The sequence below is a fragment of the Phyllobates terribilis genome, unplaced genomic scaffold (genome assembly GCF_046119375.1).
Source record: "Phyllobates terribilis strain yellow unplaced genomic scaffold, ASM4611937v1 Scaffold_1__5_contigs__length_1240528914, whole genome shotgun sequence".
NCBI classification, from domain to species: domain Eukaryota; kingdom Metazoa; phylum Chordata; class Amphibia; order Anura; family Dendrobatidae; genus Phyllobates; species Phyllobates terribilis.
The window spans coordinates 494,591,828-494,608,721 of NW_027362761.1; the positions used below are offsets into that span (position 1 = coordinate 494,591,828).

The window sequence follows — 16,894 nt, forward strand, 5'->3', positions numbered from 1 at the left end:
CTGTACCTGTCTCCCAGTCTGTACTGGACCCTATGCAGCCTGCGCTCCAACCTGCTAGTACCTCCTGGTCTGCACTCCAGCCGTGCTTGCCAGTATCTCCCTGTCTGCATACCAGCCGTGCTTGCCAGTGCCCACCTGTCTGCATACCAGCCGTGCTTGCCAGTGCCCACCTGTCTGCATACCAGCCGTACTTGCCAGTACCCACCTGTCTGCATACCAGCTGTACTTGCCAATACCCACCTGCCTGTGTGCCAGTCTAACCTGCCTGTTTCTGCATTCCCTCGTGTGGGTCAACAACTGTGACCGGGGTCTGACCTGGAGTTGCACCTGGTCCCTCTGCTCGGTTCCTCCTTGGTCCACGGAGTCGACTAAGCCGCTTGGTCGGATCGGGTTGATACTTAGTTACGCCCCTCCAGGCACTCCTCGGTTCATGGTACAGTGGGATCACTAATCATTGCTCACGCCAGTCAGTCCGGGTGCGAGCGTAAAACTGTGTCCCAACTTCCACTATGTTAACCCAGTGTGCCGTCAGTGAGATGTACCGTCCCTGCCCACAAGTACTTGTCCACATGTCCGTGGTTAGGTGGACTTTCCCAGTAACTGTATTGTTGAGGGCACGGCTAATGTTGTGGGACACATTCTTGTGTCATGCGGGGGTGGCATACCGGGAGAACTAGTGGCGGCTGGGGACCGAGTACCGAGGGACGGCCGCCGCCATCAGGTTGCGGAAAGCTTCCGTTACCACGAGCCTAAAAAGGCAATATTTTGAGCGCAAGCATTCGCGAAATGTGTGAATTTAGTAGTGTGGCCTGTGGGGCGTTAGCTGTGTATTTGCGTTTGAGTTCCAAGGACTGGGGTAGGGACAACTGAACACTGTGCTGGGACAAGGATGTGGACCTGCTTGCTGATGGTGCTAGTTGAGAGTGTTCAACGACAGGTGCAGGGCGGGAGGCATCTTGGCATGCGCCATGGACAGGGAATTGGCGTGCATGCACAACAGCGGAACAAGCAGTGGTGTCACCTGCAGACACTGTTGCTGGACCCTGGGGTTCGGCCCACTTAGTCGGGTGCTTTCCTGCCATGTGCCTGATCATGCTGGTGGTGGTCAGACTGGTAGTTTTGCTACCCCTGCTGATGCTGGCCTGGCAGGTGGTGCAAATGGCCTTTTTGGGGTTATCGGTAGAGTCTTTAAAAAGCAACCAGACTCGGGAAGACCTAACAGTTGTACTGGCAACTTTCGTAGTGTTGGTGTTATGAGGAACGCTTTCCCGCCTTGTGTCTGCGGCCACCACACTGCTTCTTCCTGCCTGTTGCGGAGCTATACCTCCCTCCCCCTGTATGCTGCTGTCTTCGCTCTGCATGTCCCCCTGCCAGGTTGGGTCAGTTACTATATCATCCACCTCCTCGTCTTCCACTTCCGCACACTGGTCCTTCTCCTGACTTTCTGACAATTGTGTCTCATCATCATCCACCTCTTGTGACAGTTTCCCACCGTCGCCTTCGTGTGACCGTGGCTGCTCAAATATTTGGGCATCGCTGCATGCAATCTCCTCTTGCCCCGCTTCAAGTGGACCGGGCGAGAGGCCCGGATCTATAAATGGAAAAGTGAACAGCTCTTCAGAGTGTCCAAGTGTGGGATCAATTGTCTCCGGGCACTCGGCATGGTGGGAGGAAGGAGGATCAGGGTGAGGAATATGCAATCCAGACTCACGGCTATTGACACTTGACCATTTGGAAGACAGGGTGGTGGTGGTGGTGCTGGCTAAGTGACTGGAAGCATTATCCACTATCCAACCAACAACCTTTACACACTGCTCTGTGTTCAATAGTGGTGTTCTGCAGTCCCCTATTAATTGGGACAGGTAAGTCGAGCGACAAGATGTGGGTGTTTGTTGTGCCACAATTTCAGATTGCCCATGGTCTCGGCCTCATCCTCTGCATGCACCATCACCATCACGTCCACTTCCTCATCCCTTGCCACGTGCCTTGCCCATTTTAAATGTGGACAATATTTTCCACATTCACTACAAATGGCTGGATTTGAACCGCAGTGATATGCGATATGTGTGACGAAAAACCACAATTTTAAATAGCTGGCCTGTAGGTTACTATTTTTCACAGCGACCTCATGTCAATAACTTCACTGACACACTGCAACAAAATTGAAATGGAGGCCTGAAATGCCTGAATTTGGAGCACACTTATATGTGATACGTGTGATGGAAAACCACAGTTTTAAATAGCTGGCCTGTAGTTTACTATTTTTCACGGCGACCTCGTGTCAATAAGTTAACTGACACACTGCAACCAAATTTAAATGAATTGCAAATATTTTCCACGTTCACTACAAATGTCTGGATTTTTATCGCTGTAATATGGAAAGAATCTGGCAGTATTCTGAAATGGCAACAAGCAAATGGAGCAGAAAAACTGTGTTCTCTGGATTGCTTTTTAAGCAAATAATCAGGATTAAGATAAAAAAAAAAAAATTATACATGGCCCCTGATACCTGGGGCTATTTCTAGAAATATCTGTAACAGCAGGAGCAGACAGAACTGGAATGGAGCCTCTTGTGCTGTATTCACTGCAGTCTGCCACATACACTGCCTGCCTGCCCAGCTCTGATATACACTACCGTTCAAAAGTTTGGGGTCATTTAGAAATTTCATTATTTTTGAAAGAAAAGCACATTTTTTTCAATGAAGCTAACATTAAATGAATCAGAAATACACTCTATACATTGTTAATGTGGTAAATGACTATTCTAACTGCAAACGTCTTGCTTTTATTGCAATATCTACATAGGTGTATAGAGGCCCATTTCCAACAACCATCACTCCAGTGTTTTAATGGTACATTGTGTTTGCTAATTGTGTAAGAAGGCTAATGGATGTTTAGAAAACCCTAGAAAACCATTGCACAACTATGTTAGCCCAGCTGAAAATGGTTTGGCTGATTTGAGAAGCTTTAAAATTGACCTTCGTTTGAGCTAGTTGAGAATCTGGAGCATTACATTTGTTTGTTCTATGAAACTCTCAAAATGGCCAGAAAAAGAGAACTTTCATGTGAAACTCGACAGTCTATTCTTGTTTATAGAAATGAAGGCTATTCCATGCGAGAAGTTGCCAAGAAACTGAAGATTTCCTACAACGGTGTGTACTACTCCCTTCAGTGGAGAGCACAAACAGGCTCTAACCAGAGTAGAAAGAGAAGTGGGAGGCCTCGCTGCACAACTGAGCAACAAGACAAGTACATTAGAGTCTTTAGTTTGAGAAATCGACGCCTCACAGCTCCTCAACTAGCAGCTTCATTAAATAGTACACGCAAAACGCCAATGTCAACGTCTACAGTAAAGAGGTGACTAAGGGATGCTGGCCTTCAGGGCAAAGTGGCAAAGAAAAAGCCATATCTGAGACTGGCTAATAAAAGGAAAAGATTAATATGGGCAAAAGAACACAGACATTGGACAGAGGAAGATTGGAAAAAAGTTTTATGGACAGACGAATCAAAGTTTAAGGTTTTTGGATCACACAGAAGAACATTTATGAGACGCAGAACAACTGAAAAGATGCTGGAAGAGTGCCTGACACCATCTGTCAAGCATGGTGGAGGTAATGTGATGGTCTGGGGTTGCTTTGGTCCTGGTAAAATGGGAGATTTGTATAAGGTAAATGGGATTTTGAATAATGAAGGCTATCACTCCATTTTGCAACGCCATGCCATACCCTGTGGACAGCGCTTGATTGGAGCCAATTTCATCCTACAACAGGACAATGACTCAAAGCACACCGCCAAATTATGCATGAACTATTTAGGGAAGAAGCAGGCAGCTGGTATTCTATCTGTAATGGAGTGGCAAGCGCAGTCACCACATCTCAACCCCACTGAGCTGTTGTAAGTGCAACTTGACCGTATGGTACGCAAAAAGTGCCCCTCAAGCCAATCCAACTTGTGGAAGGGGCTTCAGGAAGCATGGGGGGAAATTTCTCAAGATTACCTCAGCAAATGAGCAGCTAGAATGCCAAAGGTCTGCAATGCTGTAACTGCTGCAAAGGGAGCATTCTGTGACGAAAGCAAAGTTTGAAGGAGAAAATTATTCTTTCTAATAAAAATCATTATTTCTAACCTTGTCAATGTCTGGACTATATTTTCTATTCATTTTGCAACTCATGTGATAAATAAAAGCATGAGTTTTCATGGAAAACACAAAATTGTCTGGGTGACCCCAAACTTTTGAACGGTAGTGTATATATATATATATATATATATATATATATATATATATATATGTATATATATATAAGTTGTGGAATACCTAGACTAGCAGGACGTTCAATGGACCCTCTTGCTATATGCACTGCAGTCTGCCACATACACTGCCTGCCTGTCTAACTCCTGCTATCACCTTCACCACTGAAAATATGCAGCTGGATTAGTCCTCATAGAGACTGTTAGTTCAGATGGATATATATATATAGATGTTGTGGTATACCTACACTACCTAATACACAAGCAAATCTCTCCCTGACGCAGCAGCAGCTCTCCCTACTCTGCCTGGTTTCGGCGTAGACTGTGACGAGCATGGCGGTGCCAGGTCTGATATAGACCTGATGACGCTGTCGGCCAGCCAATCACTGTAATGCCCACAACCAACATGGCTACGGCATTATAGTGTGTGGCAGGCAATCCCTGCATGCTCATTGGCTCTCTAAAGAGCGCCAAACATGCAGGGAGGGGACCCGAGCTCCCGCCGAGCAACCCGGAAATACTCAGCGAGCGCCGAGTATCTCGAACAGTGAGGTGCTCGGGCGAGTACTGAGCAGTGGCGAGCATGCTCGCTCATCATTAGTGGAGAGTTGACGCTCAACCCAGAGAGGTGAAAAACTATACTCTTGGAGAAACCTTTTCAGTTTTTGCACCAGATCCCATTCATAGCACAACTATTTAGTTGTCAGATGGAGGTGTACATTATGTGTGGGTTAGAAAATATTGTACTCTGTCATTTACAATACCATTTATATATCATTTTATTAACATAGTTTGAAAAAATAACATGAATCACATTACATATTAAGTATAACTTAATATTACTAATCAATATTCCACTTTAGTTACTTGATATTATTTTGTTTCTGGGTCAAAGTTCAGAATACAGAATTGTATTCTGGGTAGACAACCAGCTGAAAAGAACACAAAAGGAGGAGCATTGTGAGGAGCTTAATATTTATCAGATGCTTCCAGCCAATCAGCTCTACTGAGAATACCTTTGAAGTTGGTGATTGGCTAAGAGGGTTCTCCTCCCAATGCTCCTCCTTTATGTCCTTTTCAGTTAATTGAACGCTGGTCACATCTGCTGTAACAGATTTCTTTTTCAAGGCAGTGGTCATGCAACTATTTTATTATGGCTAATACATACAGTATATACTCCTCTATTATCACAGTAAGGAAAACCCATACATAAAGGGAAAATATTTGGGTACTGAATGAAACATTCTAACTGCACATTTAGATTAATATACTCATCAAAATTCCCATAGCAAATACTTCTAGTTCAGTATTAAAGGGAATCTGTCAGCAGGTTTTTGCTGTCTGAATCTGAAGACAGCATGCTGTAGGGGTTAAAACAGAGATTTCAGCAATACCTCTTATCAAGCTCTGTGGTTTTGTTTGTTTGAAGTGATTGTTTTAGCACCAGTAGCTTATCATTGCTGGACACAGCAGCTACCTCCTGATCCAGCCTCCTGTGATAGGCACCTCACAGTCTATAGACATTGTATATACAGAGCCTGGTGGGGGCGGGGTTAGCTTTCTGAGCTCTGCTTTATTGCTAAATCTAAAAGCTCTGATTGTGTGTGAATGGCTGCACCCAGTAATCTAAGTGATACATTGTGGGATTCAGCTTCTCTTTGCCTACATCAGGCTGCTCTCAGATGAGGTAAAAAAAAACCTGCTGACAGATTCTCTTTAAGCTTCTGTTATTTAATGGAAGAACTTTCTGTACATGATTCTTTGGGTAGCTGGAGAAGATTGGTTTGCAGTTTCTTGCTCATCTTACAACACATCAAACTATATACATACTTCCGACACATTGATGAGGCATAGTAATACATTAAAGGATCAAGACAACTACTTATGCTGCTGATACAAGCACAAAGAATGTATGAGAAATATAGACACTCAGAATGACCATTAATGAAGTGCAGATAATGCATTAGAAAGATAATATTGGTTGGACCAAAGCAAATAATGAACACAGAAAGGACTATGATAGTTAAGAGAATAGCTCTTGTCCTTTTAGTAGAATTTCCAATGTCCATTGTGCTTTTACTCAAGGTTCGAATAATTTCAATGTAGCAGAATATTGTAACGAATAGTGGAAAGAAGAAAAAAATAGAGGAAAAGGCAGTAAAGTAGTACATATAGAAGTTCTGTTGGTCTTTTAATTCCAGCACGTCATGGCAAGTTGTAATGTCCAATGAGTCAATGTAGAGAGTTTGCTTGGTAAGTAGAAGAGGAACGGTGCTAGCTATGGATACAAGCCAGATGAAGACACATACTAGCCAAACTCGTTTCTTTGTGCGCCAGGTGCGAGAGTGTATTGGAAACACTACAGCCATGTATCTGTCCACACTCATACTTGTCATGATCAGGATGGAGCAGTACATGTTACAGTAAAAGGCGGCAATGGCAAATCGGCACATTCCTTCTCCAATTTGCCAGTTGTTCCCAGAGAATCTATAAACAATGTAGAAGGGCAACACAGCAACAAAGAGCACATCAGCTGTCGCCAAGTTCATCATGTATATTACTGCTGGAGTTTTGACTTTTATCTTTAATAGAAACATTAGAATCGCCATTATATTTAGAGGCAGAGCCACAGTGAAAACCACAGTGTAGACCGATGGTACAAGCTTGGTCAACCATGTGCTAGACAGGTAGAATTTGGTGTAATCTGAAATGTCACCTAAAATAAGAGAATCTGCAAGAGAAAACAGAAATATTTGTTTTTTATTTCAAAGATGACATTGACCAGGACAGACACAGATGTAGAAGCAGATAAACTTACAATGCTGGCGCTATAGTTAACATTAATTTAAGTCAATTATTGTGACACCAAATATAATGATTATTTTTTGCACATCATGCAATCTGAAATAAACTGGCTGTACTATAAGAAAACTACAATCGAGAATCACAGGACGTATCAGATGTGATTAAATGCAAAACTGTTGGTTCTTCAGGTGCAACTAAACATTTTCTTGAAAAACACAATGGAGATTTAAATGGTTTTGGTTTCTTTGGACTAGAGAGGGTTAACAAACCTAGATGTGGTGGGAATTGGAGGAAAGTGCTACTAAACAGGGAAGCCTTTTTGATGTATATCTGTAAACAGGTGTGTGGATGCAATGGCGCAGAAGAAAAAGATGCAGTGGTAACTTGTACCAAATTATTTATTTACTTACAGAAAAGGTTGGATTACTATGGTACAATATCAAGAAGTTAGCAAGGAAATGGAATATTGTAAAGTATTTCCAACATCAATGGGTTAATTCTGAGATTGTTTCAACAATTCTAACAACTTAGTTCTGCTATGCAAATAAATGTACAATTACTATAAATATTAATGTCTCTATCTAACACTCGGTCTATGATGCGTCAGATTCTGCCCTGCGGTCAGTACCGTCGTCTCTATGTCTACTATGATATGCAGAGCACAGGCCCTATCGGAAGACAATGTTGAGTCACTTCAGCAATGCATGCCTCTGTCCCCCGAAGCACGGCTCTGTCCCCCCTATACCTTAATGTATGTGTGGCGCCCGTGTCTATAGCGCCACAAAATGCCTCCATGTGTGATATAATTCATATGCATTGCCAGCAATGGTGAGGGATAAGTTCTCTGCTGTTTTCATTACATACACATATTGATACCCGATCCCTTATTAGAGGATTGTGCACTTTTGTCCAAACCAGGAAGTTGTGCACGACCCCTTGTAGTTTTGAGGAGGAAAGATGTAGCATCATGGAGGGTCCTGGTACAAGGGAGAGAAGCGTGCTCCCTCTGCAAGGACAAGCTGCACAAGGCTGGGTCTCAGTCCCACAAGCACAGAGACTTCCAGGGTCCGTGCTAAACTGAAAGACCGCTCAGTCTTTATGACTGGCAGAAGAGTGTTTTTTTTCTAGGGGCTCAGCCGCACATAGAGTCAGGAACACTACTACAGAACAAAGTAGGTGTTTTCCACAGGATTCAAGCTACCTGCTCGCTAGAAGGGATCACGGATCCAGTAACTGTTCACCTTGGACCCCTGTGGATTCAAGGAATCTTTTACCAGAGGTATAATGAGCAGCAGGAAGGCTACACAACCTCACAGCAGAGAAACTGAACCCCCACCATGCAGGTCTGTCCAAAACCCTGTATGTGAATTTCATAGAATGTTCTGGAACTGTTTGCAGAACTCTAGTAAAAGGTACAATCTGGTTATTACCCTGTGTAAAGCTAATTATTTTCTGCTGCGCCATTCCTGCTCTAACTCCCCTGGGAGCCAGCTCTGGTTGGGAAGGGTTAATCATCTGGCACTGCTCATCAGCACCTAACTCCCAAGGGCCCTCATGAGTGCCCGGCCATACCAGGCCGAACATCCCAACTGGCGTCACGAACCTTTTTATTATTTTATTATTAACCCTCACAATTGATAAAGACTGGCGGGCACCTCTGGTCGGACCATACCAGCACTCAGACCGCCGTGCACCAGTACCATGACTGCACCAGCCCAGCCGGGGCGGCACATATGCCTAGGTCACAGTTCACTTGATTGTCTTAATTCCTCTATCTGGTCACACGATCGTCTGGACCCCGTCTGTCCGCCCACAGGATCTGGCTTGGTTCTATCAGATCTGGCTTGGTTCTCTTGGATCTGTCTCGGTTCTCACGGACCTGGCTCGGTTCTCTGGGAACTGGCTTGATTCCTTCGGATCTGGCTCGGTTCTTTGAGATCTGGCTCGGTTCCTTCATATATGGCTTGGTTCTCTTGGATCTAGCTCGATTATATCTCTCTTCCTCTCCTCAGACTGAGGCCTTGGTTCCTTGGTTTCTCTCATCCTGGGGCTTGTGGCTATAAGCCAGCTTAGATGCTTCACACATCTGTCCTGGTACAGCTTCATCTCTACCCTCCGGCACCTTTTATAGTTCTTAACTGCAACCCAGCTACCACCTGACCTTGTGTCTCCTACAATCTTTCTCCTCAAGGGAACATGCACTTCTCTCATCAGTTCCTGCCAATGCAATTCTCTCTGCTTTCCCCTTTCTTATAATCTTTGACCAGCAGTTAGCGGTGTTCGCTTACAAACACTCTGTTATACATTAACTGTGCGGTCTTCTCGCTTTTCCATCTCCTTACATATCTACTAATTCTGAGAATTTATTTGAATAATTATGAAGGTATTTATTGACAGTTCCCTCTGTATATAATTGTATTATTATTTTGTTGATTTACATTATTCTTGCAAGAAATGTATTCATGATTTAACTAAAAGAGGAGTGTTTTTTTGTTGTTAACTGAAGTGACTGCTTGTACATCGCATGTTACAATTAAGAGCAGGGTGTGGTCGAAACGTGTCAAAATGTTTTTTACCAGCCTTTGTGCTCCATGTAATTTTTAATGAAGATTAAATACATTTTGGAATTTTAAAGACACCTACAGCATTTCTCCTAGAAATATACAGGACTGATAAAAGTTTTGTCAGGAGCTGAGAGGGAAGAAGAGGAACATGAGCTGCTAACTGCTATATAAAAATCAATGGGCTGGAGAGAGGTGGCTGGAATCTTAGCAGTTATCTCCTGAGCATAATCAGCCTTGAAAATCAGCTGTAAACTATGAAAGATAGAAGTTTTCATTGTAGAAAAGTGACAGATAAAAAAAGAAAGTCAACTGCAAACTTATTTCCATGTTGTCTAACTAACTAAACCCATTTAATAACATGAGAATATCCCTAATTGTTATGAATTTATTATAAAAAGTGAATAGCTTTGCTTTCATGGTAATAATGATCGTTCTAATTCATTGTGGTAAGAACATTCACAATCCTGGCTAACATAAAAACTATATTGTGTAAACAAACTGGATGGTATATTTTGCAGCATATACACACATTTACACAATAACCTTTTTACATACCTGTTGAATTATACTTTGCACTAAAGAAGATAAAAGAGAAATGCACAGTGTTCTTTTGAAAATCTGAAATAGAAGTAAAATTATTATTTCAAATACAGAATTTATGCCAAATTCGTCTCATCTCTTGAGAGAAGCAGGAAGAGAACCAGGTCTTCATGTGACCGCAAGTAAGCAAATCACATATGAGAACCAGCAAGCAGAGGCGAATCCTAACTAATGGCGGCAGACCACGCCACTGCTATGGGGCCCGTGGCCGGAGGGCCACAAGCAGCGTGGGAACGAGAAGGATAGGTGAGTAAGAGGTTGCGGCGGCAGAGGAGCGGGTTGCGACAGTGCAGGAGCGGGGCACACGCTGTAGCCGCTGCTGCAGCTATCACGTGTCCCCGCTGCTAAAGGGACATGAATATTCCCTCTTCTCCACTCCCATGGGCGTGGAGAAGACGGAATATTCATTCTCTTTAGTAGCGGCACGGAGGAGCGCTGAGCCCCGGCTCCTGCTGTCAGTGCAGAGGAGTGAATGTGCCGGCAGCGCTCACCTCGGCTTCTGAGAGCGCGCTCTGCTCAGATGCCGACATGAGCTGCAGCAGACAGGACTCAGCGCTGGAGCAGAGGTGAGGAAGGAAGGTGAGTATAAGTGTTTATTGTTTTATGTGTGCAGTGATTGGGGGGATGAGGAAGCCACACATACCAGGAATGGGGGATTGAGGAGGCCACACATACCAGGGATGGGGGATTGAGGAGGCCACACGTACCAGGATTTGGGGATTGAGGAGGCCACACATACCAGGATTGGGGGATTGAGGAGGCCACACATGCCAGGGATTGTGGGATTGAGGAGGCCACACGTACCAGGATTTGGGGATTGAGGAGGCCACACATACCAGGAATGGGGGATTGAGGAGGCCACACATACCAGGATTTGGGGATTGAGGAAGCCACACATACCAGGATTTGGGGATTGAGGAGGCCACACATACCAGGAATGGGGGATTGAGGAGGCCACACATACCAGGATTTGGGGATTGAGGAGGCCACACATACCAGGAATGGGGGATTGAGGAGGCCACACATACCAGGATTTGGGGATTGAGGAGGCCACACATACCAGGAATGGGGGATTGAGGAGGCCACACATATCAGGATTTGGGGATTGAGGAAGCCACACATACCGGAATTTGGGGATTGAGGAGACCACACATGCCAGGGATTGTGGGATTGAGGAGGCCACACGTACCAGGATTGGAGGATTGAGGAGGCCACACGTACCAGGATTGGAGGATTGAGGAGGCCACACGTACCAGGATTGGAGGATTGAGGAGGCCACACGTACCAGGATTGGGGGATTGAGGAGGCCACACATACCAGGGATTGTGGGATTGAGGGGGCCACACATACCAGGGATTGTGGGGGCCACACATACGTGGGATTGTGGGGGCCACACATACGTGGGATTGTGGGGGCCACACATACCCAGGATTGGGGGATTGAGGAGGCTACACATACCAGGGATTGTGGGGGCCACACATACCAGGGATTGTGGGATTGAGGGGGCCACACATACGAGGATGGGGAAATTTACCAGTAGCTGCTGCATTTCCCACCCTAGGCTTATACTCAAGTCAATAGGTTTTCCCATTTTTATGTGGTAAAATTAGGGGCCTCGGCTTATATTCGGGTCGGCTTATTTAAAATATACGGTATTTTAAAATCAGTGAGTACGTGGTGCCCATAATACTGCAGGACTGTGGCGTGCATTATACTATATGGGGGCTGCATTTTACCCTATGGGGTGTGTAATATACTGTATGGAGGACTATGGGGAGTGCATTATATTCTATGGAGGACCATGGGAAGTTCATTATACTATATGAAGGATTATGGGGGGCGCATTATACTATATGGAGGTTTATGGGGGGAGCATTATACTATATGGAGGATTATGGGGGCGCATTATACTATATGGAAGATTATTGGTGGTGCATTATACTATATGGAAGGCTATGTGGGGCCATTATAATATTTTGAGGGCTATGTGGGGGGCCATTATACTGTATGAAAGCAATTATACAGTGTGAATGTTTGTGTGGGGTCATTATACTGTTTGGAGGGCTGTGTGGGGGCCATTATACTGTTTGGAGGGCTGTGTGGGGGCCATGAGAGTGTATGGAGGGCTCTGTGGGGTTCACAGTTGGGGGATTATACTGTGTTAGGGTCACCATACTTTGCCGTGGGAGTTGAAATGGGGTACAATAGGGTCATTATACTGTGCATGTGGAGAAATGCACCATAGGGGTATCATACTGTTTGGGGGGCACTTTTGTTGGCATCATACTTTATGGGGGCAATGAAGGAGGAATCTAGGACTTCAGAAGGAGGTAAATTACTATGTAAAGGCAGGAAAGTTATGAGGTCTGCTCTTCTGTGACACAGACAAATATTTATTTTTTGTAGGGGGGGGGGGCCAATTAGAGCTTCCGCTATGGGGCCCCATGACTTCTATGTACGCCCCTGCTTCCAAGTCTAGAAAACCCCTTTAATATGAGAATTTGTAGAAGAGAAACCATATGCTTGTTCTTTATTAAAAATATAACTATGTATTTTTTATTCTTAAAATCTTCCATTGGTTGTTGTAGATATTCTTTCTATATTACCCGTATAAATAGCACAGCAGATTGTGTGCTTTTTATGGCAGCTACATGGGCATTACTTCACAAACATTTAATTGTTACAATTACTAGGAGGTTAAAGAGTACTGGCTGGTTCAATATTGATATACTGCAGTTATATCTACTGCGGAAATGTCACTTTATTTCACAATATAAACAGCCTACATTATTAAATAGACCTGATGAGACCAGTGCACTTACTTTGAAAATCCTTGTCAGAAAGGTAGTATAATTCTGATATTAATATTAGTATTTTATGAGTTCACCTATAGAATAAAAATAGCTCATGTGTCTAAGTGTATTCACTCTCCACCCACCCAGGCTGACTGACAGCTGCAGCTTGTAGTGAGGAGTGTGAGATCTCAGCAGCAGGGGGATCACTGAGGAGCTTTCACTTAGGCTAAATGGGATTGAGCGTAAACTTTAAAATAGGATTATACGGCTATTCTAAACTGGACTATCACAGTAAGTACACCAGTTCATCGGATATAAGAGACCTCTTTAAATGGAATCTGTAACAAAGTAAGGACAGGTCTTTGTAGGTTACCTTGCACTAAAAGGAGCTATCCTTTTGATTAAAATACGTTAGATAGTTTTCGTAGAAAACCCCTTCTCCCACAATATCACCAGATAGCTCTCCGCAGTCAATCAATGCAGCAGAGGCTTAGTAACTTAGAATTGCAGTAAGGGGGCTCTGAGCACCTTATTTGCATATGAGCTTAAAGAAGAGAGGATTTTTTAACTAACTGTATGGCTCCTCTTAGTAAAAGCTCATCTACAAGGACCTGTACTTAATTTAATACAGATTGCTGAGCTGACAGACTCCCTTTAAAGGGGTGGTCCGAAGGCAAAGCATTTTTCTCCTAACTCCCTATCTATTTAGTCCCATAATCTAAGCAGTTTACTTGCTTTAAAAGTTCCCTACTGTCTACTAACTATACTATCTAGAAAAAACACAAAATTTGTGCTTGGTTTAAGATGGTATACTTGCAGCACATAAATTCATGTTTTACAATTGCCATGAATCAGAAAAACCTACAAGAAGCAAAATAAACATAAATCCTGCTGAAAATAAATAAAAAGCAAGTGCATCTAAATAAAATATGGTTCTTAGTAACACTGTTTTTGATCAAAAATAGTATAAAAGCTTTCCCACCAGCGACAAGGTGAACCCATTCGGGAAAGTCCTACACTGTCTAATATTAAAAACCTTATCATGTGTCAAAGTTGACCTCTGTGTGAATAAGGGCAGACATAGGACTGGGTCCTAAACTGTGGACACCAGCCAGGGGAAGCTACACTATCTAACAGATTTTGTATTTGAGTATCTCCCAGTGCATGCGGAGATACTCACACGAATCATCATCAGGGGGCAGAGGCTGTGGTTACTGTTATAGCCTCTGCCCCCTCCTTGAAACTACGTGTCAGCTCTTTTCAGGGGCTGGTCCCTGCTCTGTCCCTGAGCGTCTCCCTTGTGCAGTGTCTCCCCCATGCACAGTCTCCCCCAGTGCCCTGTGAGATGAGCGCAGCGTCCGATCTATTGTCAGCTTAGAGGAATAGTAATAAGCTGGCAACACAGCGGTGTCACTATACGCGACAGAGACAGTGACGTCACCTGCGGGAGCAGCGCTAGTCCTCTTGCACGCCGTGTAAAGAGACACCATTCTGCTGCGATATTATTGCTATTCATCTAAGCTGACAAGAGACAGGAATCTTTGCTCATCACACAGGGAGCTGGGAGAGACTGTGCACGGGTGAGACAATGCACAAGGGAGACACTCAGGGACAGAGCAGGGACTAGCCCCTGAAAGGAGCGTCACTTGACGCGCCCCTGGGCCTGTGTCGCACTGCGGTGTGCACGCGGGAACTTACCCGGAGCCGGATCCGTGGAGGGTTGTAGTCTCGTGGCGGTGACCCGGTCCGTGCCCAGGGAGTCAAACTGGACGGCAGTCTATTAGTAGTAAATAGTTGATGACTACGCCACCCGTTGAGTGCAGCCAGGGAGCTGCTGCTGCGGGGCAGACCGCTGAGGCCGATGGTAGGATTATGCAGCGTGATAGTATAACCCCCAACGGGAGGGGTATGGCCTCAGGGCAGCCGACGTGGATGATGGGGGTAGCAGGAACCACTCAGAGACGGTACGGTGTAGTTCAGGGTCTTTACTGGTAACAACGATAGACCCTCCCGGAGTACTTGCTAGCGAACGGGGCCTGGTCAGTCCTTGAGCAGATGGGATCTCCCCTGGCCAGGCGTAGTTGTAGGCCTCCCAAACTGACTGTACTCTTCTGGCTACCTTGCTAGAAGCTGATGTAAGTAGCCCACGTCCCTGAGTGTACCGTGTGGTGCTCACCCGTATGGCCGGTGACTCGGGGCCTTCTAATGGCTTCCGCTCCACGATGGCAGTGCTGGTCCCACGCGTGTGACCGTGCCTTCGGGCTTCTGGGCCAGAGGACCTGAAATCCCCTGCCTAACGGATTCTGCTGCTGGGTAGGAGTTAGTCCCCACAGCCTCGGACTCCGGGTCCGGAAAGAAGTCTTCTTAGTCAGGACGAGCTCTGCAGCTGCCAGCCCCTGACTCCTTGTGTCTCTGCTGTTTCCTATGCTGCTTCTTGTCTCTACTCCACTTGTCTGACTCACCCTGCCTCAGCCCCGGGTTTATACAGGGGAAGTTCTTCCCCTCCCAAGACTGGGCAGGAGGTGTGGCATGCACAGGATCCCTGACCAAAGGACCTCCCACCTGCTCTCAGACATAACATTACATTACTGTGGAAAACCAGACCCCTGGGGTGCCACATTCCCCCCTAGTGAAATTTAGTACTCCGGGACTAAACACATTTAGAAAAACATAACAAGGCAAAAACATTAATAATACAATAAGAAAACATATAAAGATGGTTACGGCGTGTCCGCAACCGGGTGCAGTCTCTGAAGAAAGCAAGGTGTCCATTTCACCAACACAGGGAGACGTAACCAGGTAGGGGTCTGTCCTACCCCGAGTCCTTAACAGTCTCTAGTCCATCCTGGGTTACGCTCCAACTATGTACAAGGATTCCCGGTAAATCCACCAAGGATCCCTAAAAATAACTAGAAACACAAAATTATACACAAGCAACAAGACACAGAAAAACATAAATAAAACAATTTATACACTTCAAATTCTCCAGCGTGCGGGTAACTGGCCTCTAGTGGCCCGAGTGGACCTACGGAGCTGACTGTCTGGCCCTGAACTACAGGGTGTAGGAACTGTCAAGGGTAAACTGGGCAGCTGTCTACCGGCTCTTTGTCTCACTAGGGGTACGGCAGGCTCACTATAAGCAGAGGGTTGATTCTCCTGTTCTGCTTGTGTGGAGTCTTCTGCCTCCTGGACCGGCTGTTCTTCCAGCTCTACCCGTTGCTCCGTAGGTTCTTGGGATGATGGTTGGAGGAAGGTGAGTACGGGTACCACAACTGCACCATTGACTTGAGTCCAAGACTGAGGGAAGTCCCCGAGCACGGTACTAACCATATCTTCCCTTTCTTCCACGGGTCGATGGTCTTCTTGTTCCTCTTCAGGGTTCCTCAGTTGTTCGGGACACTTCTTCAGGTGGTCCCGGGATACAATGGCTGTGGTTTCCCCTCCGTCTTTACTGATGGTACAGACCTTCGGGTTCTCGTGGCTTGAGGGCAGTACGGTGTACGGGTCCTTCTCCCACTGGTCGTCCAACTTGTGGAGCCGTCTCTTCCTCTTCAAGACCTGCTCTCCGGGTACCAGGGGAACAGCGGGAGCATACTGGTTGTAAGTTTTCTCTTGTCTTTCCCTAGCCTGACAGAGACTTCGCTCCACGCTCTCCTGTACTCTCCGGTACTGCTGCTGCCTCTCTGTGTCCCAGTCTGTTTCTGGTGAAGTGTCCTCGGGGGTCAGGACTCCCATTTCCAGGTCAACAGGTAACTTACCAGGTCTTGCCCTCATTAGGTAAGCCGGGGTACAGTTGGTGGAACCTACCGGGATGTGGTTGTATAGGTCCACCAGATCGGGCAACTTTTCAGGCCACAGACTGCGTTCTTCCAGGGGCAACGT

General features: G+C 45.5%; 1 protein-coding gene across 1 annotated transcript in view; it reads right to left on the minus strand.

Moving 5' to 3' along the window:
• Nucleotides 1-5,321: 5,321 nt before the first annotated feature.
• LOC141168194 (proteinase-activated receptor 1-like) overlaps nucleotides 5,322-16,894 on the minus strand; it is a 34,108-nt gene continuing 22,535 nt past the window's right edge. Inside the window, exons 4-5 of the mRNA XM_073655044.1 lie at nucleotides 10,173-10,235; nucleotides 5,322-6,979 (exon numbers count right to left, since the gene is read on the minus strand). Of these exons, the coding sequence (XP_073511145.1) occupies nucleotides 5,976-6,979; nucleotides 10,173-10,235 (1,067 nt within the window). The 3' untranslated portion in view covers nucleotides 5,322-5,975. The remainder of the gene's footprint in view (nucleotides 6,980-10,172; nucleotides 10,236-16,894) is intronic.